Source organism: Nicotiana tabacum, chromosome 1 (assembly GCF_000715075.1).
Source record: "Nicotiana tabacum cultivar K326 chromosome 1, ASM71507v2, whole genome shotgun sequence".
Taxonomy (NCBI): domain Eukaryota; kingdom Viridiplantae; phylum Streptophyta; class Magnoliopsida; order Solanales; family Solanaceae; genus Nicotiana; species Nicotiana tabacum.
Genome location: NC_134080.1, coordinates 122,307,544 through 122,333,223, shown reverse-complemented (window position 1 = coordinate 122,333,223; position 25,680 = coordinate 122,307,544). Strand labels below are relative to the sequence as shown.

The window sequence follows — 25,680 nt, the reverse complement described above, 5'->3', positions numbered from 1 at the left end:
ATTAGAAAAGGAACAAGAACTAAAGAAAAAAAAAGAAAAAAAGAGTTAAATGGAATTAGAAAAGGAACCAGAAATAAAGAAAGAAATAAAGAAGGAGTCAAAATTAAGCGTGTAATAAGTTATGGTAAAAATAACAATAATACGATTTGGGCAAAAATAAATGAATAGAAAAAGAGAAAAAAGAAAAAGAAGAAGAAGAAAACGAAAAAAAAAGAAAAGGAGAAAAAAAAGAAAAAAAAGGAAAAAAAGAAAAGAAGTATAGAAATAAAAAAGAATTGGAGAAAAAAGAGAAAATTCCCACAAAAATTACTATGGATAGTAAATGTAATTAGTTTGATAGGTAGAAAAATAAATGGATAAGTAAAGGTAAATAATTTTATTTTTGTGGATAATTGTAACATCATCGTTAGGGCTAGTCATCTAAGTCCATTGGGCTACAGCCCAAATGCACCGAGTAGGCGCCATGCCGAGTTAGGATTCGGAAATTTGGTAGATTATTAATCAATTATACGGGTCGGGTCAATACACCAGAATCGCGGAATTTTAGTTTTTTTTTTTCTCTTTTATAAAAAGATGCGATCCCTTTGCCTTCCTCTCTTCTGTTATCATAAATCGAAACCCTCGTTCTTCTCACACTTTACCACAACCTAATCCACAACAACAAGAAGAGCAAGGAAGAATAATAGGTCAGTCTAGAAGATCCTTTCCCAGGTACGCTCCTCATTCTCTATATATCTACATTTCTCTATCTATTAATTTTTCTATATGAAAATTGGATCAGTAGCATTCTTCCATTTCTTATATGTAATTATAATTTCTTCGTTTTACTCTAGAGTTCCTGTTAAATGAATCTGGTAATTCAATTTTGCATGTTAATCTTACGATTTTTTTTATGGTAGTATTTTGATGTTGTAGCGAGTACATGAGAATTAAAATTTGAATTACTGATGCTAAAGTTGCTTGTAGGAGAGTATGATCGTTGCATGAGTGACACATGCAAGGGTGTGAAGGGAACTTGAGAGAATTGTCAGGGAATGATATGTGATGATGGTGGCTGATTGTTGAATTGAGAACTGGCGTGGTGTAAGAGTCGGGCATAGCAGGGGCAGTATGGCTCAGCAGCAATCATCACGGCTTAATCGCCTGCTCACTTTATTAGACAGTATCCTTTTGCATTTTGTTGCATGCTTAATGATATACACATGCATTGATCTCTTAATACGGAAAGAATGGAAATTTAGTTTTTTTGTTTGCTAGCTTATATTTTTAGCTATAGAATTTAACTTGTATGCATGTGTTAGCTTTAACCAAAATTAAGCTGGCTCGACCCAAGCAACAAGATTGACAGCTGCTAGGCAGATTGGTGAAATAGCCAAATCACATCCTCAGGACCTGAACTCTTTGTTGAGTAAGGTACGTCTTTATCTGTAGTTTGTTATCTAATTATATCAAAATTTCCATTTCTTGTCTCTCTGTTGTTGCGGCCAAACACTGGTAAAGTGTCTTTGAGTCAGAAGTGGTAACATTTATCTGTTGGAAGATGGAAGCCTTCTAATTAAAAATCCTCCTCTCCCCGAGTTCATCTGCAGCAAATCTATGAGATATGTACGTTTTTAGAGTAGTCCATAAATGTTAGATAGTGAGTGCACTTGGCTCAACAACATATTTATTTCTGACAGGAAGTAATTCTACAGGACTTTACGTAATGATACGTGGTGTTTAATTAAACGAGTACTTTGCTGGTCGAATTGCAGCTTGATTTTCAAAATTTTCTTTCTTTTTTTGGAAATGGGAAAAGTTTTATTGATATAAGGTACCAAGATGGTACCGGTAGTACAATAACAAAGGGAATGCAGATCAGTACATCAAAACTGCATCTATTGTCTGACCCTTAGCAAATCCAAGAAATCCATATACTCATTTGTTCTACCAATAAGACTACCCTTACACAAATCGAGAAGATTTTGTAATGTTTCCTTTTAGTGAACAATTGGGCATAAAACCTCAGCTAGAGGCAGAAAAAAGCTTTGTTCCTGTTGCATAGCCTCTCGGTGATATAAGAGAAGGTTTGTGTGGTTCTCACTAGAATGTTAGTCGTCATGCAATATTGCACATAAATGGATGGTCTAGCCTTTTGGCTCTTTGATCTTGTAGCAGGTCTTGGATATTGAATTGTTTATGCGTCAACTTGACATGATAAGTAGTTGAACCTACTAAATAAATGAAGCGAAAGGGTGATGTAGAATAAGAAAGGAGATCACTAGATCCAAAATATGAGACCCATCACCCAACAATACGAGTGGTGGAACAATAACCAACTTAGGCTAGATTTGTAGGGTTTTGTGGCTGAAGTGAAACATTTAGAAAAAAACTTGGTCGTTAAGGCCTGTAGGGTAGCCAGAGGATGGTGATGATTTATATTACAAAAAAAGCAAAGAAGAAATAAATAGAGATGTGTACTGTAGCCAGGTGAGTAGTAGCTAAGAATGAAATGATATTAGAATTCCACCTAGAATGCGTTAGGTACCTCCTAATGTGAGGTTGCACAAGTTCTAAAGAAGCCTTCCAGAAAGGATTGATTCTCGTATTATTTATAACTATTGAATCTCGAAAATTACGGGAGTGTTTTTGGACTTAAAGAGCTCTTCTAAACCTGTTAAGAAAATTTATCCAGATTACATAAATAACCCGTTTTCCTACCCAAAACAGTTATAACCTAAAAATTATAGGGAACAATAAGAAAGTACCTTAACAATATTCTCGGTATAATTTGCTAAAAACGCAAATTATACTGAATTAAACTTGACTTGAAAGCAATCCACAAATTGAAAATAAAACACAAGACTAAGGGTGTGTTTGGTACGAAGGAAAATGTTTTCATGGAAAATGAGTAGTTTTATCACTTATTTTTCCTTGTTTGGTTTTTGAGTGAAACTTTTTCCGGAAAATATTTTCTAGTGCTGGGTTAGAGAGTAGAAAATATTTTTTATGCTACTCTCTTCACCCCCTTCCCCAAGTCCCCATGTTTCATGTGTTCCCCCCCTCCCCCCCCCCCCCCCAAACGTTTTTAGGATTCTATTTTTTTCAAAGAATTTAATTATTCTTCTAACAATTCACATAAACCCAAAGGAACAAATGTGCTGCTTTACTTTTTATGCAAAAATAACGTTGAAATTTGTGCTCCATAACTAAAAAGAAAATACTCTTTTTTTTTGTTGAAAAAGAAAGTACTTTTTCTATAACATAAAAGTAAAATACTCATTTTGTTGAAATGTAAAAAAATACTTCTTCTACATCATGAAAAGAAAATACTCATTTTGTTGAAAAGAAAGAAAATACTTTTTACTACATCATAAATTATAAAGCAAAAATCTATGCTACTCTGACTCTTCAAAAATGTTGTTGGGTGCGTGTCGGATCCTCCAAATTTAGTGCATTTTTGGAGGATCCGACATGGGTGCGGCAACACTTTTGAAGAGTCCGAGCAACATAGGCAAAAATACTTTTTACTACATCATAAATTATAAAGCAAACTTAATACTAAAAGCAAATTACTTCTCAATTTTAGTGTTTTCTCTCACTGCCGTGATAGTAATTTAATGTTATTAATTGTCTTTTGTAGTTTTGTGTTTTCAAGTTTATCAACGGGAGGCTAGGCATTATAGTTTGAACATAAAAAAGATGGGGCGGGGGTGGGGGTGGGGGTGGGGGTGGGGGTGGGTAGGGTGAGGGTGGGTTGGTGGGGATGGGGAATACAGTGGGGAAGGTTGAGAAAGAGTTTTGGATCCCTTATCTTGGTAGGGAAAATATTTTCTTTCAATTGGAGGAAAATAAATTCATGAGAGGATATTTTCCAAAATATTTAAGCCAACCAAACATGGGAAAATTGAAAAACATTTTCCGGAAAATGTTTTCCTCCCTACAAACACACCCTAAACCTAAAACCATTTATAGATGCTTTAATGGCTGGCTCGTATAACAGAAATGATTTTCTCTTCTTTTCTCCTTTTGCCTCCCTTATCAAATGCTGTTCGGATTGAGATTGTCGCTCATTTTTTTCTTCAAAAGGATGAAAGCACAGAGGAATTGTGATCAACCTCTGGTGGAACAAAATTTAGAAATATTCAAGAAGAAATTTTCCGAGAAAATAGTGGACTTGCGAGATGGTTATTGCGTAACAGCGGGTCATCAGGTTGGTTATTTGCTCATTCTTCAGTAGAACAGCGGGAAGAAGATCGGGTACCAAGAGTGTAGTGGAGTCAGAGAAGTGTAGACAAAATGACGAGTAGAATATTAAGTGAGAGAGGGCAACAAAGATTGGAAGAGAGGAGGAATTACCTGTTGGCGAGGGATCCACTACACAATCAACTCTCAACATTTTGAGTCCTTTATGAACCACCTTATACGGCTAGGTCCATTGACGTTTGTGGGACACTATATTTAAAGGCCAAGGAAAAAACACACAGAGACCGGCTTCTACTCTTGTGTTATTCTTGTAGCTTGAGTCGCTCATCACTTAGGGATTTCAATAAACAATGACATTTGTAGCTTCTTTGCTTGTTAAGTGTCTTCTGCCCAAGCTTTGGTCTGTAAATTACGAGCTATTTTCGTTGCAAAACTTTCCTTTTACCTGGATGGTGAACTGCTGTGTATTGATTCAACTTGAACATGTTCTTTCTCTTGTATTCTCAGGTTATTCTATTTGTTGAAAAAATATGGTCTTGATGTTGATGTATAACATTGAGTCACGATAATTCCCTTTTGAGTGTAGGTTTCGCAATATCTTAGGAGTAAAAAGTGGGACACCAGAGTTGCTGCTGCTCATGCCATTGGATCAATTGCCGAAAATGTTAAACATACATCTCTGGCTGAAGTCTGTTCATCTGTAGAGGTGAAAATGTCTGAAGCAGGGATCTCAAGCAATGTTGCAGAATTGGTAGCTTGGCCTAAATGTTATCCTAAAATAGGAGGGACCTCATTTAGAAGGTTGCACATTCTGTATTTATCTTTCTTGATACATCATCATATACTCCATATTTTCTTTTGAAGCTATTTGGCTGCAGAGATGTAGTATTTGATTGCTCTTTTATATAGTTCATTGGTATTCTTGCATTGTTACTACACTTGATCTTAGCTAAAAGGCCGAGAAAGGTATGGTATTCTTGCATTGTTAGATCACTGAGTTTTGTATTTTATGCCTGCAGTTTTGACTTGAACAAAGTACTAGAGTTTGGGGCTCTATTGGCGTCTGCAGGACAGGTACTCTTTTGTTCCTTTTGACCTTGGCAGCTGTCATGCTTCCTCAGTGGGAATGCATTAGGAAACTTTTGATAAAATGTTGCTTATAGTTATTGAGTTTCTTTGTTGGATTCTATGGTTGTTTATTAATGGGGTCTGTCAATGAGACATTAAAAAACAGTTATTTTCTCAATTTATTTTGGTTGTCGTCTTCTGATTGCGTGAAGCTTGTAGCATGCCACCTAATTCTTAGAAAAGATGACATTTGTGAATGCATCTTATTAAATTCAGTAATGAGGACTACCCCATCATGCTATTTTACCTGACCGAAATTGATAGAATGAAAATACAAAAGTTAGACAGGTTAAAATTTAACCCATGATTCAATTGAAAGCTTATTTCTGCAATTACTAGATTGCAGATGGTACTGACAGCATGTCATCTTAGAGGTGCATCTTAATGATCTTATAAAAAATTTCTGAGCACTTCAAGGTCAGTTTATAATCTTGTATCTTGTTATAACTAATCACGGGGGTGGAGCTCTTTTGGCATGTACATGAATACTTAGGAGAAAGAGGAACATGAGAGTTGTGAGGGTTGGAACATGAATTTGTACAATTGAGGCATGTGTTTTGTTTTAGGTTAACTTTTGGTGCATGCAGAAGGTTCCTGGCTGCAGTTACCACTACCTACTGTGTTGGACGTGTTAAATGTCTTCGAAATGTACTAGCGAATGCTTGCAACAATTGAGCCCTTGGGGCTTACCTAGGCCTAAGGAGTAGGAGGAGGTACAAAGCATTGATTGTACCTTTGGCTCTTACACATGCATTTTGGAGAGAGGGACATGCAAGCTTTATATACAGCAACATAACCAGTGTGATAGTGGTGTCTAGGAGGATAAAGTGTACGCGGACCTTATCCCTACCTTGTGTGAGGTAGAGAGGCTATTTCCGATAGACCCTCGGCTCAAATAAAACATTTTGAAAACATGTTTGGAAAATACAAGAGTAAAGAAGCTATGATGAAAATACTGAAGAAAAAAAATATTGACAGCAGAAATAGAAAGATAATTAAAGCAAAAGAAACAACAGAAGTAATAAAATTAAAGAATAAGATAATAATAATAATAATAATAATAATAATAATAATAATAATAATAATAATAATAATAATAATAATAAGGAGAAGAGGGAGCGGATATAGTGCTCTAAACTAGAACCATGCTCTCCCACAAAGAAGTGAAAAATCGCTTGACTACCTTGCAATATGCAAGCTTTATATAAGGGTGGAAAAACTTTATAATGTTTTCCTTAACAGCTAATACATTTATTTTCTGATTATATTTGTTGTTTAGTGCCACTTGATTCACGATAAAACTCATGGGATGAGGCGCATGTCTTAGTACCTGTCTTACATTGAAGCGCAGCTTAAGCGAGGCGAAGCAATCTCCCTGAGCTTTTCTGAGCTTCAGGGTTCGTTAATTCAGCCTTTGATAACATTGGAATCTACATCATTTACAAAGGCCATGTTGCACCAATAGCTACCAAAGAAATATATTTGTGTTTAAGGCTATGTATGTTGCTAAGTTTGCCTTAAAAAATTCTATTGTTTCTCGGTCCAAATTGTCCATCAAACCATGGGAATAGTGTTCGAAAGCTTGTGTGTCTTCCTATTGAAACCATCTCTTCTCCAGCTATGTAAGAAATCCAGAGTGGAGTGACGCATTGTCCATGATATGCCCGAAATAGCAAAAACAAGCTCCAAATATGATAAGTTATCTTGCAATGTAGGAACACTTTAAGCGTGCTTTGCGCTTAAAGCCCTAATAGACCTACAACGCTTTTTAGAGCTTTTCGCCTTTACATGGGTAGATTCCATGTTAGATATGATCGAGGATGCACATTTTGTAATTTTTAACACACTGTTTAGTGTTGTAATACCATTTATAATATATATATATATATATATAGAGAGAGAGAGAGAGAGAGAGAGATAATATCTTAACATGCAAATGTGGAAGTATTCCAATATTTTTAAAAGAAAGACTAATAGTATTTTTTGAGAAAGATGAAAGAATATAATGAGTTAAGCACAAGTTAATGTTGACGAGTAGTTTTTAGACAGCTAACGGATGGTTAGCCTATTCCTAAGCTTATTGGGTTAAGCACAACTTAGGAGTGTCAGTGTGGGGGTGGTAATTCACAAGACATTTTTGACCGTAGGAGGGTGGTTAATCCATTTCCCTATTGCACAGAGGTGAGTTCAAGTCACTAATATCGAAAGGGGATAATATGCAAAAGGTGTACATATTTTTAATGTCTTGGAATTGAGTTCCGCACTACTTAATGCCAGAGTTTCTTCTTTGACATAACGGGAAATGTCTCCTTTACTGAGAAATTTACACTAATTATTGGTTTTCTTTTTTGCTTCTGCTTTATTTCCTTTCTAAGAATATCCTTCTAATTTGAATTATATGGTAAATTTGTTCCTGGACCAGAATTAATACTCGAGCTTCCACCAATAATCTAGGGGGAGGAATTAGCTATTTTAAAAGATGAGGAAGAACTGCAAGCTTTGTAAGTTAAGACTTTGCGGTGTTGTTGTCTTTGAGAATGATGTTTCAGCTCAGAAAAATCTCATCAAAGAGTAGACTCTTAGTTGGTATACTTATATATTCTTAATCAAAATTGTTAATTCGTTAAGGACTACATCTATCATCTATGGAAGAAAATGAGGTACAAGGTGGTGATGCCGATTCTATCATGTCTTGGTAGCAGTAATTGATTGATTGAAATCCTTATGGGAGGATTAGGAGACAGTTGATCCTTCATTTATGAGGAGGTAGAATTGATCCTACATAATGTTTGCATTTATCTGAAGACAAATGCACAAATTGAAAGCCAATGTCCTGGATTCCGGAATGTGTGCCCTACTTGTTCTAGTGAATTCTTTGTGCTCTTTTTCTTTTTTGAATTTTGTTCTTTTGTACGATATTGGAATTGTGTGCAAGTGCATTACTCAGATGCTTTATATTGTCTTCATTCAGGAGTATGATATTCCGATGGACAATAGCAAGAATTCAAGGGAGCGATTGGCCCGCCAGAAACAAAACCTGCGACGTCGATTGGGTGAGTTCACATCAATAGCTGGTTAGCTGACCAAGGCTGTTGATAGCTAATTATTTGTATGCCATTAAAACCACTTTATAATAAAATAAAAAGATTTCAGATTGAAGTGCTGCTTGCTATGTTGCACGGACTCTCCAAAATGTAGCCGCACCCGTGTCGGATGCACTACTATTGGAGGATCCGACACGTATCCTGCCACATTTTCGAAGAGTCCGAGCAACATAGGCTGCTTGTGTGTTTGTGGTATGGAAACTACTAAAATTGGTTGAGTGTAAAACGGGCCTGAAAACTTTGCAGGCTGTAGGGAAGTGTTGTCAAATGGTACAAACTATGTTCGAAGAGACGCTCTAATTAGACCTGCCATTAAAAATCTGTCTTGGTTTATTTTACCTTATCATTGTCCTGGTTTTATTGAGATAAGCCTACAGTATGGGAAAAAAAGCAAGTGTTGGGAGAAGGTGAATGCATGCCATGGGTTGATTGGAGAAGATTCAGAAGATCTAGGATTTGTGATATGAAGGTGACATTGAGTGCTATAATCAGTCAGGGAGAATGACAAATCTATTGTGTATGGTTTAGCAATTCTCCTTGGATAAGTAGGTCTGGCACGTTGGCAGATTGATCTGGGTGCGTAGTTGCAGTTGATCACAAACGGATTTCTACTCAAGATTGATTGCGTAGTTTCCGAAGTTAAGTTGTGGATTTCATTTGTGCAGTAATATGTTCACCTACTCTCTTCTCTTAAGTTTGGGGTCCCATTGCTTGCATAGTGTTACTAAGATAAGAATTCGAGTTTTACTGTGTTTGGATGAAAGTGGATACAAAAGTCTATTTAAAAAAGTACCTTCTTGACAATTAAAAGTAAAAGAATATTGAATTTTGTGGAGAATTGGTTTCTCTTTTAGAAAATTGGACGCAATTTTGAGATAAACCCGAAATGAGCGCTTGTCAGTTAATAAACCTGAGGTTTTTGAGACACTACCCAAGGATTATCTTGTTGACATTGTTGAAAATGGTAGCGACGCAAGCATCTTTTCCATTGTTTGCCTCCTTTTCTATTGCTTCACCTGCTGCCTTCAAAACTCTCTGGATTCACTGAGAGTAATCTTAACCCTAATGCTGGTTTCCACGTCAACATTTGCGTATCTAGAATCACCTTTTGCTGATTACGTTCTTTTTTTTTTTTTTGGGGGGGGGGGACTAAAATATGTCGATGGTTAACTAATTGACGGGTTGCGGGAATAGTTGAAGCCATACCCAATCGAAAAAGGATGTTATCCAAATGCATTTCAAGTAATTGTAGTAAAACTTGAGGGGGGGGGGGGTTGTTAGGGAGTAAATTGGAAATTTCTTAGGTAGCCATTCCTTACTGTTATCCTTGGACTTCCACGCATGTTGGAGACGAAACAAATGAAATTGATGCTGTCATTTATTTTTTTTCCAACCAATCGAATGCCAATTTTTAGAACTTGTTGCAGTTTTCTGTATTTGTGACCGCGATTACCATGTAAATTTCGTAGAAACCGCTAGAAAATATTTCTTTATGGGTGGTCGATGATAGTTATTATTTCTCTTGTGTGATTAGATTTGGGCAACAGTGGGAGGAAGAAGTTATGCATCTATCTGAGTTTATTACGAAGTACTTCATAGAATGAATTTCAGTTACGCACCTGACCACCTGCATGTGGGAGAAAGAAGCAAAGCTGTGTGAGTTTAATAACTAATTTCCTGATTTTCAGTTACATACTTAATCACCCATAAGTGCATGTGCGAGCATGCCGATGGGGATAGTTCTTTGGATCATTTAGGTCAAATTGTTCGCATCAATCCGAACTCTTGTTTCTATACATCAGTAAAAGGTAGATATAGCAGCGTGTAGTAGCCTCAACATTTACTGGTTCAGTTATTGGTACTGCTGGGCTCTGGAGCCTGCGCTGTCTAAGTGCATGTTAGCATACTAAATTGTAAATGCTGCATCTAAGTTAGAAGAACTGCTCCATGGTTCTACTTAGTCCAATTAACTAGAATTCGCTAGTGGAAATAAGTTCTCATAGGGAACGTGCTTGCTACTTCAATTTCATCTCTCATTTTTCTTGATTGACTTTATTATAACCAATTTTTAGATGATAACTATTTTCTTCTCACATGAGAAATCTAGACCTTGGCTCTCTCTCTTCTATGTTAGTTAATGTAGCAGTGTGATTCTTATTCTCTCTCCCATGTGGCTAAATAAATAAATTATTTGCAAACTAACAGGTAGTCATTCTCGTAATCAGGATTAGATGTGTGTGAGCAGTTCATGGATGTCAATGAAATGATAAGGGATGAGGACCTGATCGTGCAGAGAGCTAATTCTCCAGGAAATGGTGTTGCTACTCAATATTATTCATCAAGGCCTGTCGGCAATATCCGGCATTTTGTTGCAAAAATGGTACCAAGTGTCAGATCTCGGAGGCCCAGTGCAAGGGAACTAAATTTGCTGAAGCGGAAAGCAAAAATAAGTTCAAAGGACCAAACAAAAGGATGGAATAAGGATGGAGATACAGAAGCTCCACAATCACAAGATATAATATCTCCTAGGGGCATGTGTCCCGATATATCGAGCTCTAATAAGGTTACAAGATATCCTAACTTTGCTGTACGCTTAAATAATTCAGATACAAGGTGCTACTGACATCAATATGCATGTGTATTTTCATTCACATACTGAAATTTTATTTTCTTCTAGTATCTTCATCTTTTTGGGTTCTCCTATAATCTCTTTTTCTTGTTTTTCTTTGTCGTTTGAGATTCAAAATTCGTATTTGCTCGCTCTCCTATCATACATTGTATGTTGGAGAAAGATATCAATGCGTGTAATGGAGGGGAAATTTCTTCATATTAAAAGAGTCCTGTTAATTTTTTGTTCATGAACTTTTAGTGTTTACAGGATATCGGATATCCTAACTAGTAGATGATTGTATTGTTTTCTATTGATATATTTTAGTTTTCTTTTTTCTTATTTCATTTGTGGATTGATTTCAGTGCAGTCTTGAAGGGTGAATCTTATATGCGGCTATGCGCATCGTACTCGGGGATTTGTTTTATCTTTTCACTGTCAATGAATGCTATGTTGTGGTGTTTTCGTGATGTTATCTTGCTTTTAGATTCTTAATAAATTTGATAGTCTGGGAACTTTGAAATTCCTTGGTCGTCTTTGTACAATTGCTGTCGAACCTAAGTTAGTTCATTAGTCTGAGAAAAGTCTAGGTCTCGAGGTCTCTGTCCAGGATTATACTTTGGCAGCATAACTGTATCTACTTTTAGTTGGACCTTTCCTTCGATTAGTTATCCTTAGCTGCTTTGCCTTGCTTCTAGTAAGTCCATCTGTTTGGTGCATCGTTTCTTTTACAAATTGATATACATTGCTAGTGAATTAATATCGAAGTGCAACTTGCAATCTTTTCCTGTGAGCAGTTACTTCAGGATTAAGTTTAGGAATGCAGGCTGTTCTTAGATAATTTTCTCTGTGATTTCTGGAAGACTTTAGGTGCTCCCTTTGCTAGGAACCTATGCTGCTCTTTCCTTTGCCCTGATGTCCTATTCAGGCTTTGCAGTGCTGCTGCAAAAGGAGCTCATATTTCTTGATATCTGGAAGCCTGTTTAGGCTTCATGATTCCTGCCTGCAATGTAAACTCGAGACAAACAGGACATAAACTTGTTTAGAGTTGGAGTGACATCAAAAGTAGAGGATGTTGATGTGGAGCTGATAAGTTGGAGAGCCACCTAAAGCTAGTATGGTGCAGTGAATCTGGGAGTTACGTTGTCCTGTGAAAATGTAATTAAAGGTCGTGGGTGGAGTAAGTTGGTTAGCTATTAATTACAGTTGAGATCATATATGCAAAAGTTGGCACCACTGTTGAATTTGAGCTATTGATTATTTCGGTAGTTTAGGAGAGTTTTGAAACAGTAGAAATGGGTACTTTAAACTGTTCTAGTTGGTATAGAATTGAAGGTATGGTTAATTGACATTAAACTTTATAACTGCCTTGAAAATTTGACATTAAAGCTGGCGGGGTGAATTAGTTGTTTATTGGTTAGTTTAAGTTGAGGTCATATATGCAAGTTGTGGCACCATTGTCTAAAATTTTAACTGTTAGTGGTTTGTTGGGAGGTGTAATGTAGTTTTGAAGCTGTATTAGCGGATAAATTTTAGGTGTTCAGTCGTTTAGAATTGAAGGTATGGATGTACAACTAACAGAGTTTTCTTCATTAACAATATGACCTACAGAGAGTTTGGGTGTTGTATAGAATTGATGGTATGATGAAGAAAGAGGTACTTTTCCGTTTTAACAATCAGTATTACTTCATCCAAGCAAGGAAGAAACAGTTTTAATGATCAATAGAGTTACGGCTCTAGTATTCCCTTAAAGATCAATCGAAATCATCTTGTGGATCGGATAAGATGTTTTGTTTCAATCATTTAATCAACTATGCCTTAGTTTCAAACGAATTTTTTTTTCATGGCAATGGCCAATCATCAACTGTTAAATTTCCGGTTTAGTATTCTTGGTAAATTTGTGTATATCATTTCACATCCTTCTGCATTCAAAAGCATGTGCTCAAGTAATTATCAAATTTTCTCTATATTATAAACTGTAAATATCAAAATCTTGAATTATTGTTTCTGCAGCTACTTGGTGAAAACATCTCTGATGAAGATGGATTAGAGAGTGACGGAGATAAGATTTGGCCATTTCAGAGTTTTGTTGAGCAACTGATCCTTGATATGTTTGATCCTTGTAAGCAACTTCCATTATGCAGTTGCACTTAATTCTTTTCATGGTTTTCTTGTGTGATAATTGTTTCTGATTTCTTCTCCAGTATGGGAGGTTCGTCATGGCAGTGTCATGGCTATGAGAGAGATCTTAACCCATCAAGGTGCTAATGCAGGAGTTATCATTCCAGACTTGAGATGTGATAGTGCATTAAATATTAAAATGGAAGATAGGGTAGACGAGAATACTATCAAAAGGGAAAGACCAATTGATCTGAATATGCAAGTTCCACTTGATGAGTTAGAGTCAGTTTCAAAGAAACTGAAGGTTGAACCTGAAGGTGCATCTTATTTGGCGATGGATACAATGGTCTGTACCAGCAGGGATGGTGATCCTGGTGGTGTTAATGTGAAAGTGGAAGATGCTGGATTGAGTTTGGCTATTGAACAGGCTAATGGTGAATTTAGCATTGGTTCTGTTAAGTTGGAGACTCAATCTCATCTCAGTGGTGGAAGCCTGGGTAATGATATATCCACGGAGAAGGAAGGTGGCGTGGATAAGGCTTCGTTGGAAAAGATGGATATTCTAGAAAACCTTCCTGAGAATTGTGAGCTGATGAACTTGGTTAAATTGGCTAGGCATTCTTGGCTTAAGAATTGTGAATTTCTTCAAGATTGTGCTATTCGTTTCTTGTGTGTCTTATCATTGGATCGGTATGGTCTTTCCTCCCTTGATTTGGTATCTTTGAGCTTAGTTTTGTTCTCAAACAGCTCCCACCCAAACCCACCACAAAAAAATGAAAGAAAGGAAAAGGAAGAAAGCAATTTATTAGTCTATATAAAACATTTGAGAATACCAAACAGGAACAGAAGCTGCATAAAAGATTATTCTTTTTCTGCTCCCCCTCCCCCAAAAAAATTTCTGCTCTTTTGCTGTTGACAGTTACGGAATGCAACTTTGCTGTACTACTGCTGGGCTTCCCCCTTGATTTCATAATTACTGATAAGTGGTTATTTTTCTCTAGGTTACAGACATACACCCCACCTCACCCCCCAATTCTTTGTTTTTTTTTCTTTCCATTGACAGTTTTGGTGACTATGTGTCGGATCAAGTTGTGGCTCCTGTTCGTGAGACTTGTGCACAAGCTTTAGGCGCTGTGCTGAAGTACATGCATCCTACTCTAGTTCATGAGACACTGAATATCTTACTGCAGATGCAGGTAAATATGAACCAAGCTCAGCCTTTCGTTGCACACTGAGTATGGCTTTTAAGATTTTTAACTTGCATAGTAGTTGATACTCCTTTCGCTCTAGCTAGTAATCTCCTATCGAGATGGACTAATATGCGTGTTGTTCTTCTTACAATTCACTTTCATTTGAATCAATTACTGAGAATTTTAAAGCCTTACCATATCTTATATTACTCCCTTCGCTCCATTTATCCGATCCACTGTGTAGGAATGCTAAAAATGTTTGACTTAGGTGAAGAGATACAGAGTTTTATACACATTTCCTATTGTACTAACTTTGAACCGAAAATGTCAATCATTCCTTTTGCCATGTGAAATAAAGCAATAGCATCAGCAGCTTAATGTCATGATCTCTTGTCATATAAGTAAAGACAGTTGCGTGAAGAGGGGGGATGTAAGAAAAAATATCAGTCTTGCTTTTGCAAAGTGACTTCTTTTTCTCTTTTTTATCCTGAGGCAAAATACTTTTATGCTCCAACATGTGGGCCCATCTAGTATTAGACAACACAGGATTGATCTTCGTCGATCATGCTAATTGCTACAGACCTAACTATTTGAGGTTAATCATACGTACCTCCCTTGAGGTTTGCCTAAACAGGTGTTGTGGACTCAATAGTTCAATGGCATAGAGAGTGATTTTGAGTCTTTGTTGCCACCCACTGTCAAAGTATTTTTCAATGTACTTGGCTGAGGAAGGAATCTGGCATGCTTGAGGGTGTGCTAAAAGACCTGTATAAGTCTCTCCTCTACCGTATCAAAAACTATTAAGTCTCCCCTCTATTAAACAGTTTAAGATTTTAAGGTTTAATATCATCTGAAGTTTCGTATTTCAAGTTCTAACAATGGTTTTCAATTTGGGACCGACACATGGTTGATTTGTGTCCCTCTCAGAACAGTTTTTGACATCTGTTTTAATTAGCTGTTCTGGGTTTTTCAGCGTAGACCGGAATGGGAGATTCGTCACAGGAGTCTTTTGGGGATCAAGTATCTGGTTGCCGTACGGCAGGTAAATCTTAATCTATTGGATGGTGTGCTTGCTGAATCTTTCTGAATTCTGCTGGCTTCTTGCCTTAATAAATATAAGTGTTGTATGCAATTTGACTTCGAACTTTGTGTAGTGAAGTTGTTTGTGCTCAAGTTTTTGACTCAGAATTTTCATTATTCGATTATGGTCACCTAGAAACATGGTTAAGAGGGAGCTTACAAACAGAAAACAATGCTCCTACTTGGAAAATCATATGTATGAGTGTATAGAGGAATGAAAGGATGAAGTTGGATTGTTCGTTGCTATTTTTGCTGTAGTTAAGCTTATCTTGGCCAATGAAATACCTAGGATGGTCAAAGAAAGTTATTTCTTTCTATTAGTTTCTTTTATCCTTTTTAGTAGGTATTATGATTTGTACAGAGAAGATGTATCGATGCTGTTTTCTATGCCCTTTTAAGAGAGTCAGAAAATAAACCAACTCAGTCTCCAGCACTTGCTTTTGCTTTCTATTAGTTGGATCTAAAGTTGCTTTGATGATGGGGTTTGAATGGTATTTTCCGAGATTGATTACACACTACCTTGACAACATTGCAGTTTGATCTTTTGTCTCCTTCGTTTTCTTTGAGGGTGGATATGTTAAATACAATCAGGGGGTTGAAGAACTGTTACTTGATAAATTGTTTTAGTCCTGCAGAGTTGGCAGTATGGTCTCATATGTTACCTGCTGAAGTTTCCAAGCTCAACTGCTTTTGTTTACTCATCTTAGTATTCCTCTTGCTATGTACATTCTTCAGACTATGATGTTTTTGTTGCTAATTTGATTCTCCAATGATAACAGGAGATGCTTCCAGAGTTGCTTGGCTGTGTCCTCCCGGCATGTAAAGCTGGGCTTGAAGATCCTGATGATGATGTGAGAGCTGTTGCGGCAGATGCTTTAATACCTACTGCAGCGTCTGTTGTTTCTTTAAACGGCCAACTGTTGCATTCAATAATCATGCTGCTCTGGGATATTTTGCTTGACTTGGATGACCTCAGTCCATCTACGAGCAGGTAAGTCTTTACAAGGCAACTTTGGTACTTAAAATTAAACAAATATTTAAATACCAAGATTTCTAATTATCCCAGAGGAGCATTAACCTTGAAATATTCCAACACATTACTGTTAATTCTCTTGACGTTTCTACAGGTTAACTCAAACTCAACAAAATGTATCAGATTAAATTTGCAAATCATAACGGAAAAGACAAGTTGGATATAAAAAAAATAATTTGCAGTATCATGAAATAAAACTGATTTGGAGGTGATGTTATCATGAATCAGTAAGACTAGTTATGAGGATATTTATGCTGTCAGTTTGATTATATAACTGAACTAAAGCAAGTATGCTGCCAGCTTGTCCTGATTATTGACAAACTGCGGTGCTGACAGTGACATGCTGTCTATAAACATGTCACTGGATGGTGATATAGCACTCATTTGCGCTGCCTAGAAACCTGCTAGTGGATGATGATGTGGCACTGACCGTAGATGATATTTGCTAGTTGGCGACTTTGATGTGTCGCTTGACGGTGGCAATCCAATGAGATGCTAACTGGACAATGATGGGATATATATGACTTGTTGACTTGATAGGTGGACATATGTGGATTGGTGATATTTGCTTGGGTTGATGTGGACTGTTTGTAACATGGCTCATGACGCCGAAACAATGGAACAATGATAGGAAGAGACGGGAAAGATTAGTACCGCCGATCTAGTCACCCGAAAGAGACAAAGATTAATATCATTAGTAAGCTTTTTTAGCTTAAAAGCAAGATTAGTAAAATTGTAAGCTTAACTTTTCAAAAAAAATTACTCCCTCCGTTTTAAATTATGTGAACCTATTTCCTTTTTAGTCCGTGCTAAAAAGAATGACTCATTTCCCTATTTGGAAATAATTTACCTTTATGCAATGATTTATAACCACACAAAATATATCTGCCTCATTTTACACCACAAGTTCAAAAGTCTTCTCATTTTTCTTAAACTCTCTGCCCAGTCAAATGGGTTCACATAAATTGAAACTGAGGGAGTATAAAATATAAAGAACTTCTAGTATTATTTATATTTATTAATTTTTTTTTATATAATATTGGCCTAAGATTAGATTAAATGGAGTAACATATTAGTGATGGATTTGAGGATTCATATAGCCGGCCCTTTATTTGGGATTGAAGCATTGTTGTTGTTGTATAAGCTTATAAAACAAGACCGGTATAATTATTAAAGAATGTAAGCCTTTGATTAAGGAGGCAGCATAAGTCTGTTCACCAGTGAATGTAAGCTATTTAGATCCAAGATCGCAGAGGCTTTGCTACTATGTGAAAATAAGAAGAAAAGTCGAGAGACTTGTACAAGTGCTCCTTGTATGGGAGTTCAAACACTAGGAAAAAGGTAAGTTGGAACATGGTGAAGGGAGAGTTGATGAAGACTGTAGCAGCATCGTAGAAATCCAAAAATCCAGAAAAGACTCAATGACTCAATGTATCATTTACTGCCATCACGCCGGAAAGAGAAGGGGCGATGAACCTTAAGGATTACAAGCCTTATAGTCTAGTTGGAGCATTTATAAGATCGTTTTGTGATAAGTTAAATAATTGTATATTTCTTGTGAAATCCTCGTATACATGCAATATACTAGAAAGTCTAGAACCTACAATAAAATACGGTTAGTACTCACCCAATCAATGTACCTTTTATTGCCATCACGCCAAAAAGAGAAGGCGACAACAAACCTTAAGGATTACATGTCAATTAATCGTGATGGAACATTTGTAAGATCATTTTTCGATAGGTAAATTAGTTTTATATTTGCAAGAAAATCCTCGTGTACATGCAATATACCAAAAAGTTGAGAACCTACAATAAAACATATTTTTTACAAAGCTCATGCAATCAGCTTTACAAATAGGGACCTCATTGGTGCACAAAAAAAAAACTAGACACAACTACCCCTCAAAGGTGTAATGTCATTCTCAACTCCCTCAAAAGCTATCTTATTTCTCTTTTTTCATATAACCCACTTATGAGCTAGGGTGAAACATCTAAAGGCGTGGGTCTTCTCTTTCTTCATCCTAAACCCCATCTAAGCGATGTCTCCATTACTGTGCTGGACATTACCCATTGTACTTTGAACCAATTCAAGACCACCCATTACAAACGTGCTAGTAACAATGCATCGGGATTGGATCATCTTCTCAGCAATTACACATATTGCACCAGCTAAGATGTATGAGTTTCCTCTTCAAATATTTATCTGTTACTCTTGTTTTTGTTGACCCTGCAAAGGAGCACACCTTTCTAGGTTGCCCTTAGGATCCACACTGAAAGATGCAAAGGTTTAAGATTGAGAGACATTCGTTATAGAGGGCGAGGCATGCGGACAAGAACGGAACCGTGGATCGGTGATGAAGGAGAAGACTAGGAAAGACTAGGAACTGAACTACCTTTCAGTTGTGGCCATTGAAGAGTTATAATAAAAGGTTGGGAAGACGTTTTGGTAAGTAATAGTGTTGTATCATTGAGGTATGTCAGCAAAGAGATGGAGATTAGATCCAAAAGAGTAGAACTTTGCAATGTATAATGAGCTCAAAAAATCTGTTACGACCTCAAGTTCGAAAACATTGTCCTCGGCCAACTTATACAAAAAGTTAAGCGAAGATTATATGTGTGTGTGTGTATATATATATATATATATATATATATATATATATATATATATATATTTTCCGGTTATCAATATTGTTCTTGTTGTCTTCAGAGATTCTAGTATTTGTCTCCATCCAAATGACCCCTAAACGACTGCAAGGATGGTATTCCAAATAAAGGAAGAATATTTGGACATTCTCCTCCTTTGCCTAGCAAGTAAATAGTTTAGTGTATCTGGTGAACAAACACTTGATGCCTTGGACATTTAAGAAGTACAGTATTTGACTTGAAAGTTTACTGTGAAGGAAAAGATGGTTGACATCTTCAACATTTTCTTCGCAAAGAGAGCATCTATTGCATAGCCTCTTTATTGAAGGTTATTAAAAGATGGTTGACGTCTTCAACATTTTCTTCGCAAAGAGAGCATCTAGTGCATGGCCTCTTTATTGAAGGTTATTAAGAGAGGGACATTTTCTTTTTACAACTGATCAGGAGAAGTATTTGAGTTTGTTTAGAGCCTTGTTCTTCCAAATAGATTTCCAATGGTCATAGTGTAAGAGGGTGTTGAGATCTTATAAAAAAATGAGTAACAACTCTTCCTAGAAAAAGGAGGATTCCAAAAGATATTATCGAGAGAGGGATAGGTGGGACACCGTTGCAGAATAGAGTGAACTCACTATAACCTTCAAGTTCCTATTCATTGTGATCTCCTACGAGGAATAAACAACCTTGACTCTTGCTTTTGAGTTAGAGTCAAGGCACGATGTACATTTGAAAGTACAGGAAAGGTATCCTTCAAAGGAGAGCGGCGAAACCATATATCTTGCCAACTTCATGAGGGTTTGAGTGAAGATGTGGGCTACCTGCTATTCCATTGTGAGGTGTCAAGGTGTCAACACCTTTATTATCGGCGGTGATGAATTGGTTAAACTTTGGACAGTGCTAGGGACAATGCCGAGCCTACAGTAAAGGAATGAGAAGGCACAATCATGGAACTCGCTTCACTTGCTGTAATGTGGGCACGATCATTAGAGTGGAATATGTGAGCTCTCGTGATGTTGAGAATGATCTTTTACATTTGAGTTTCTAGTTTTATTCGGGTGAACTCTTGAGATTCCTGTCACCTCTAAGGCTTTGGTCTATTGGTAGGAGTGCAACACGTAATGTGTGCGTTAGGCACACGTCACGAGTTTGAACCTTGCCTTAGATAAAAGCTTGGTATTTAAGCGGAGATGAGTAGAGGGGCACGTCCATTATCCGTTGAGCTTCGAGCTTTGCGCCACTAGACCAATTTTTTTTTCTCCATTATAAAAAAACCCCGAGGTTCTTGTATGTATAGAAGTTAGAGTGTGTTTTGTGGAGAACCATCTTCCTTTTTTATGTAGGTTCTCTACTGTCCCATACAATTGTATACATAGATTTTTTCATATTATTAATAGCCTGTTTGGCCAAGCTTCTAAAATATGTTTATTTTGAGAAGTGCTTTTTTCAAAAGTACTTTTGGTGAAAATCAGTCTGTGTTTGGCTCATCAATTTGAAAAGCACTTTTGAGTAGCAATTAGTGTTTGGCCAAGCTTTTAGAAAGTGCTTCTAAGTGTATTTTTCTCAAAAGTCTTTTCAAAAAGGTAGTTCTGGGGAGAAGAAAAACGCTTCTCAGAAACTGCTTCTGCTTCTACTCAAAAGCACTTTTTTTCCTTCAAACATCTTAGCAAAACACCTTAACTTTGAAAAAAGAGGACTTTTGACAAAAAAATCATTTTTGGCCAAGAAAAAAGCGCCAAACAGGCTATAAAATTACTTCTTTATCGAAAATGAAAGGAGATTTTTATACTATTGACCTGGATGCGTACTTCTATTTTCTTGACTTTCGACATCGACCATATCTAGGTTGAAATTTATATTTCCCTTCCTCCTTTCTAAAATAAAAAAATAGTCGGGGTTTTCGGGGTGTGGGGGCGTGGGTGAAAGATGGGCAGTGACTTTATAAAAAACTGTCTCTTACAAGATTTAGGCTTTCTCAATATTTATTCTGTTATTTTTTTTTGAAAAAGGATGATTGTCTAGGTCTCTCACCAAAATTCCATCCTCTCACTCTTTAGCCCATTATCTTCTGTATTAATCACCTCTCCATTTTCCACTCTGAATTATAGCAGTTTATTAATTAGAATATTAATTATTAATAAAGTTATTATTAGATAAAAAATGAAAATTAGCTGTCATACACTGGTGTCTGCTATTACAAGAATTTTGCGTATTTATTTTATGTTGCTATCTTGTCCCCAATTATAGCTCTTGGTGATTTGTTGGTGACTTGTTCCCAATGAATCTTGATCTTCTCCATGTCTTTGGTATTGCAGTGTGATGAATCTGTTGGCAGAGATCTACTCTCAAGAGCAAATGATTCCAAAAACGTTTGGGGAGAAAAAGAAATTTGATCTCAATGAAATTGATCGACAAGATGACCCTGGGGAAGGGACATGGTCTTCAGAAAATCCTTACATGCTATCAACATTGGCACCAAGATTATGGCCTTTCATGAGACATAGTATCACTTCAGTCCGTTATTCAGCTATTCGGACTTTGGTAGCCTACCTTATCTGATCCTCTTTTTATTTGCTGTTAACATAACGGACTGCTGTTAGTTGTGTACATCACAGTTGCAATGTCTTATCGCTTGTATTTTGGTTGATTTGTCTTCGCATGAATTGGTTTTACACAATGCAAGTGCACATAAGTATAGAAGATAAAAAGCTGATTCTTAAATTTTCTTATGCAGGAACGATTGCTTGAAGCCGAATATAAGAGGAGCATTGCTGAATCATCTAGCTCTTTCTGGCCTTCATTTATTTTGGGTGATACTCTCAGGATTGTTTTCCAGAATTTGCTACTTGAATCAAATGAGGAGATCGTGCAGTGTTCAGGCAGGGTTTGGAGGATCTTTCTCCAGGTTTGTTGTTTATACCTGTCCTTCCCAAGTAAACCCCCAGATCAGCGTTCCACTTTTCATAGTGCTATATTTAATTGGATCAACAGAAACATCCTGTGAATGGCTATGATAATGCATTATCGTCTTAATCGATATCTGATATTTGAATCAGAGTGTACTAGCAGAAAAGGAGCATTCTCTAAAAATATTATTTTATGGATATCCTATTTGGTGATTGGGATTGAGAGGGATACTATCCTATGTTAGTTGAAGAGACTTTTCTAAGATTACATATCTGGAGGTGATTATAAGTCTGGTATTCAGCTGGACTTTGTTAGCTCTTTAGCCTTCGCATAGGATCATTGTAAAAGAGCTAACAAACTCACTACTTTCGTACTTATTCTGCTTTCATGCATCTTCTTGATGCCATTTATAACACTACTTCTATAAAAAAAAGGTCTGGTATTCAGCTATTTAGTTATTTTCTAGAGATACTGGTAGGTTGTATTTAGTTGGATAGAAGAATGAAGTGGATGGATATTTTATGAATGAAGTGGATGGATATTTTATTTCTTCCCTTAGATAGTGGAGTCACTCATTTGATGGTTTTTTGGGGAAAGGTTAGGATTCATATGATGGTTTTATAGCCCGTTTGGCCAAGCTTCTTTTTGGGCTAAAAGTGCTTTTTTGGCCAAATATTGATGTGTTTGGCCAAGCTTTTAGAAGGAAAAAAAGTGTTTTTGAGGAGAAGCAGAAAAAAGTAGCTTTTCTCCAAAAGCACTTTTCTGAGAAGTACTTTTGAGAAAAATTATACTTAGAAGCAGTTTTTAAAAGCTTGACCAAATACTAATTACTGCTCAAAAGTGCTTTTTAAATTAATTAGCCAAACACAAACTGCTTCTCACCAAAAGTACTTTTTTGAAAAGTACTTTTCAAAATATAAGCTGATTTTAGAAGCTTGGCCAAACAAGCTATTAATCGAATTTCATCTGAACCTTCTTTATCTAATTTGAATCTTCTTCCTTTCTCGTTCAAGTGAACCTTCCAAGTCAAGTGATGACCAGAGACTTGCTACCTATGGATTTTCTTTATTGTTCTTCGGGAAGGAGGGTTTGGGCCTTTTGGGGAATAAGCTTGACAAGGTGATATGCATATGTCCCACAAGGTGTCTTTGGCTTTTGTTTCATTGTGTCCGAGGGAGACATGGGGAGAGGTGGAAGTCTCTTCAAGTGATTTAGGTCCTGTGTGGCAATGTGTTATCTATTTGCTTTCTCTCCTTGTCCTGAACGTAAGCAAAAGAACAAAGCAAATGCTTAGTTGTGGTCATCTTTTGACTTTTTTTCGTCCATGTCATTGATCCATTGTTCTTGGGTCCTCTTACTAGGAGGGTTTTGTAGTGCGGGGGAAGGCTCTGACAGTGGATTTTTAATCCAGGCAGGTTATAATGCTGTACGTTTCAAACAGTTTGGCACTACAGCGTTTTTCAATTGGATTATTAAATTGAAGACATCAATTACAATAAAACCCTTAAATCATCGGAAACTTTAAAAGATGATCTTCAAGGAAATAAAGGAGAAAGGATGAGCGGGTTGGTCATGTGGGATAATATTGGGTATATTGTTGTTCTTGTTGTTTTTGATGAGCGGGTTGGTCACTTCATCCCATAAGGAGTATTTTGGGTAGGTTCTTATGTTTTTCTTCATGATAAAATGTGTTTGGAAAGTAGGAAAAAGGGCGATGGGAAAAAAGTGAAGGAGAAATGTGATGTTCCACTCAAAGGAGTAGCAATAGGAATAACCCGGTAACAAATTGATATAACCCTGAACTAGACTACCACAAGTGAGTTGCTTTAGTTGGGTGAAGTGGGAGTGTACACTTTGGTAGAGGACGATGATAATATTATGGTAGCAGCATTGTGCCCAGGGCTTAGTTCAAGTGGCAAAGGTTGATGGACTTGTGATTTAGGTCACAGGTTCGAGCCATGTGCCATTTTAACTAAGCCACTTATGTAAGTGGAGATAGGTAGAGTGGCGGGCTTATTATCCCCGAGTTTTGTAGGCTGCGGTTTGTTCCAAGGGTTCGCCCTAGACGGTTTTCTCGATCTTCAATAAAAATATATTGTTGTAGGGGGAACTTTATGCCAGCTTATCCAGGAAAAAAATTATGCTAGCTTCAAATAATTGGCTATAAGATAAATTAGAACAACAATGTTGTTATTTAATGGAGTGAAGGTTCTGTGTTTTTTGGTATACTTCTTGTGTACGTTTTTTTCCCCATCATTAATAAATTATTTACTATAAAATGATGTTATATAATGGAGACCGGATTGCCGTTTCTTAATCATTAACCTTGAGCAAATATTTTTGTAGTTAGCCGAGAAAATTGTTTCTTAGTTATTTGATCTTCTTATGTTTGATGAGATATCTATTTCAATTGCTGTTAGTGCCCAGTAGAAGACTTGGAAGATGCTTCAAAGGCATATTTTCCTTCTTGGCTGGAGTTAGCAACTACTCCATATGGTTCATCATTGGATACTGCAAAAATGTTTTGGCCTGTAGCTCTTCCCCGCAAAAGCCACTTCAAAGCAGCTGCAAAGATGAGAGCTGTGAAACCAGAAAACGATTCCCTTCAAAGTATATGCTCAGATTCAGGTGAAGGCTCTACTGTGCTGGAGAAAAATACAGAGGCTTCCACCAGCAGCGGAAAGATTGTGGTTGGTGCTGATGTCGACATGTCGGTTACATATACACGTGTCGTTACTGCCACAGTCTTGGGCATTTTAGCTGCTAGGTTACGTGAAGGTTCTTTGCAGTTTTTTATCGACCCCTTATGGAAGGCGCTTACCTCTCTATCTGGAGTTCAACGCCAGGTGCATAATCTTAAACAAGTGTTTAGCATTGATCTTCATTTCCTTTATATTTCCCCTTCTATATGCCAATTTTTTGAGAATGATTTTTTTTTTTCCTGAGAATACTTTCTATATGCCATATTTAAACTGGAGTTTTGATGGTGAATCAGGTAGCTTCAATGGTGCTTATTTCTTGGTTTAAAGAACTGAAAACCAGGAGCATCATGGATATGGACAGGGTTATTGCTGGCATCTCAAGTAATTTTAGGAGCCAATTGATGGATTTGTTAGCCTGCATTAACCCTGCTTTTCCTACGAAAGATTCTCTTTTTCCTTACATTGAACTCTCAAGAACGTACGATAAAATGCGCAATGAAGCTCGTCAGCTCTACTATGAGACTGAGGCAGCTGGCATGTTTAAAGATTTGTTGTCATCCATTCAGGTTGATCTAGAAAATCTTAGCGCCGATGATGCAATAAATTTTGCATCTAAACTTCAATTCTTAAGTATTAATTCTATGGGGGAGGAATCTGCCGAGCTGAACAGCTTGGACGAATTAGAAACATTCAAACAGAGGCTTTTGACCACTTCTGGGTATTTGAAATGCGTCCAGGTAACTTTTGGGGGTGAATCTCTAAACCTGGAGTCTTATTAACTGGATAAGTTTATTACATCATTTTCTAACTTCCAGTTTTTCCTTTGACAACTCGCAGAATAATTTGCATATTACCGTCTCTTCTTTACTGGCCGCTGCTGTTGTCTGGATGAATGAACTTCCAGTGAAACTGAATCCAATTATTTTACCTTTGATGGCTTCTATTAAGAGAGAACAGGTAAGTGTTCAATGTGATATTTCCTGAA

General features: G+C 36.8%; 1 protein-coding gene across 4 annotated transcripts in view; it reads left to right on the top strand.

The window, feature by feature from the left end:
• Positions 1-578: 578 nt before the first annotated feature.
• Positions 579-25,680, top strand: part of LOC107801551 (TATA-binding protein-associated factor BTAF1) — a 34,821-nt gene continuing 9,719 nt past the window's right edge. The window contains exons 1-17 of one of the 4 annotated variants that reach the window (XM_075253163.1): positions 579-711; positions 967-1,162; positions 1,319-1,413; positions 4,772-4,986; positions 5,205-5,259; positions 8,285-8,366; positions 10,643-10,980; positions 13,039-13,147; positions 13,230-13,836; positions 14,210-14,342; positions 15,310-15,378; positions 16,196-16,407; positions 21,402-21,627; positions 21,821-21,991; positions 24,414-24,839; positions 24,989-25,432; positions 25,533-25,652. In XM_075253163.1, coding sequence (XP_075109264.1) covers positions 1,111-1,162; positions 1,319-1,413; positions 4,772-4,986; positions 5,205-5,259; positions 8,285-8,366; positions 10,643-10,980; positions 13,039-13,147; positions 13,230-13,836; positions 14,210-14,342; positions 15,310-15,378; positions 16,196-16,407; positions 21,402-21,627; positions 21,821-21,991; positions 24,414-24,839; positions 24,989-25,432; positions 25,533-25,652 — 3,354 coding nt within the window. In that variant the 5' untranslated portion in view covers positions 579-711; positions 967-1,110. Of the gene's footprint in view, positions 712-966; positions 1,163-1,318; positions 1,414-4,771; positions 4,987-5,204; positions 5,260-8,284; positions 8,367-9,951; positions 10,074-10,622; positions 10,981-13,038; positions 13,148-13,229; positions 13,837-14,209; positions 14,343-15,309; positions 15,379-16,195; positions 16,408-21,401; positions 21,628-21,820; positions 21,992-24,413; positions 24,840-24,988; positions 25,433-25,532; positions 25,653-25,680 lie in introns of those variants that run through there. The other 3 variants (XM_075253165.1, XM_075253167.1, XM_075253171.1) reach the window with 3 other exon arrangements.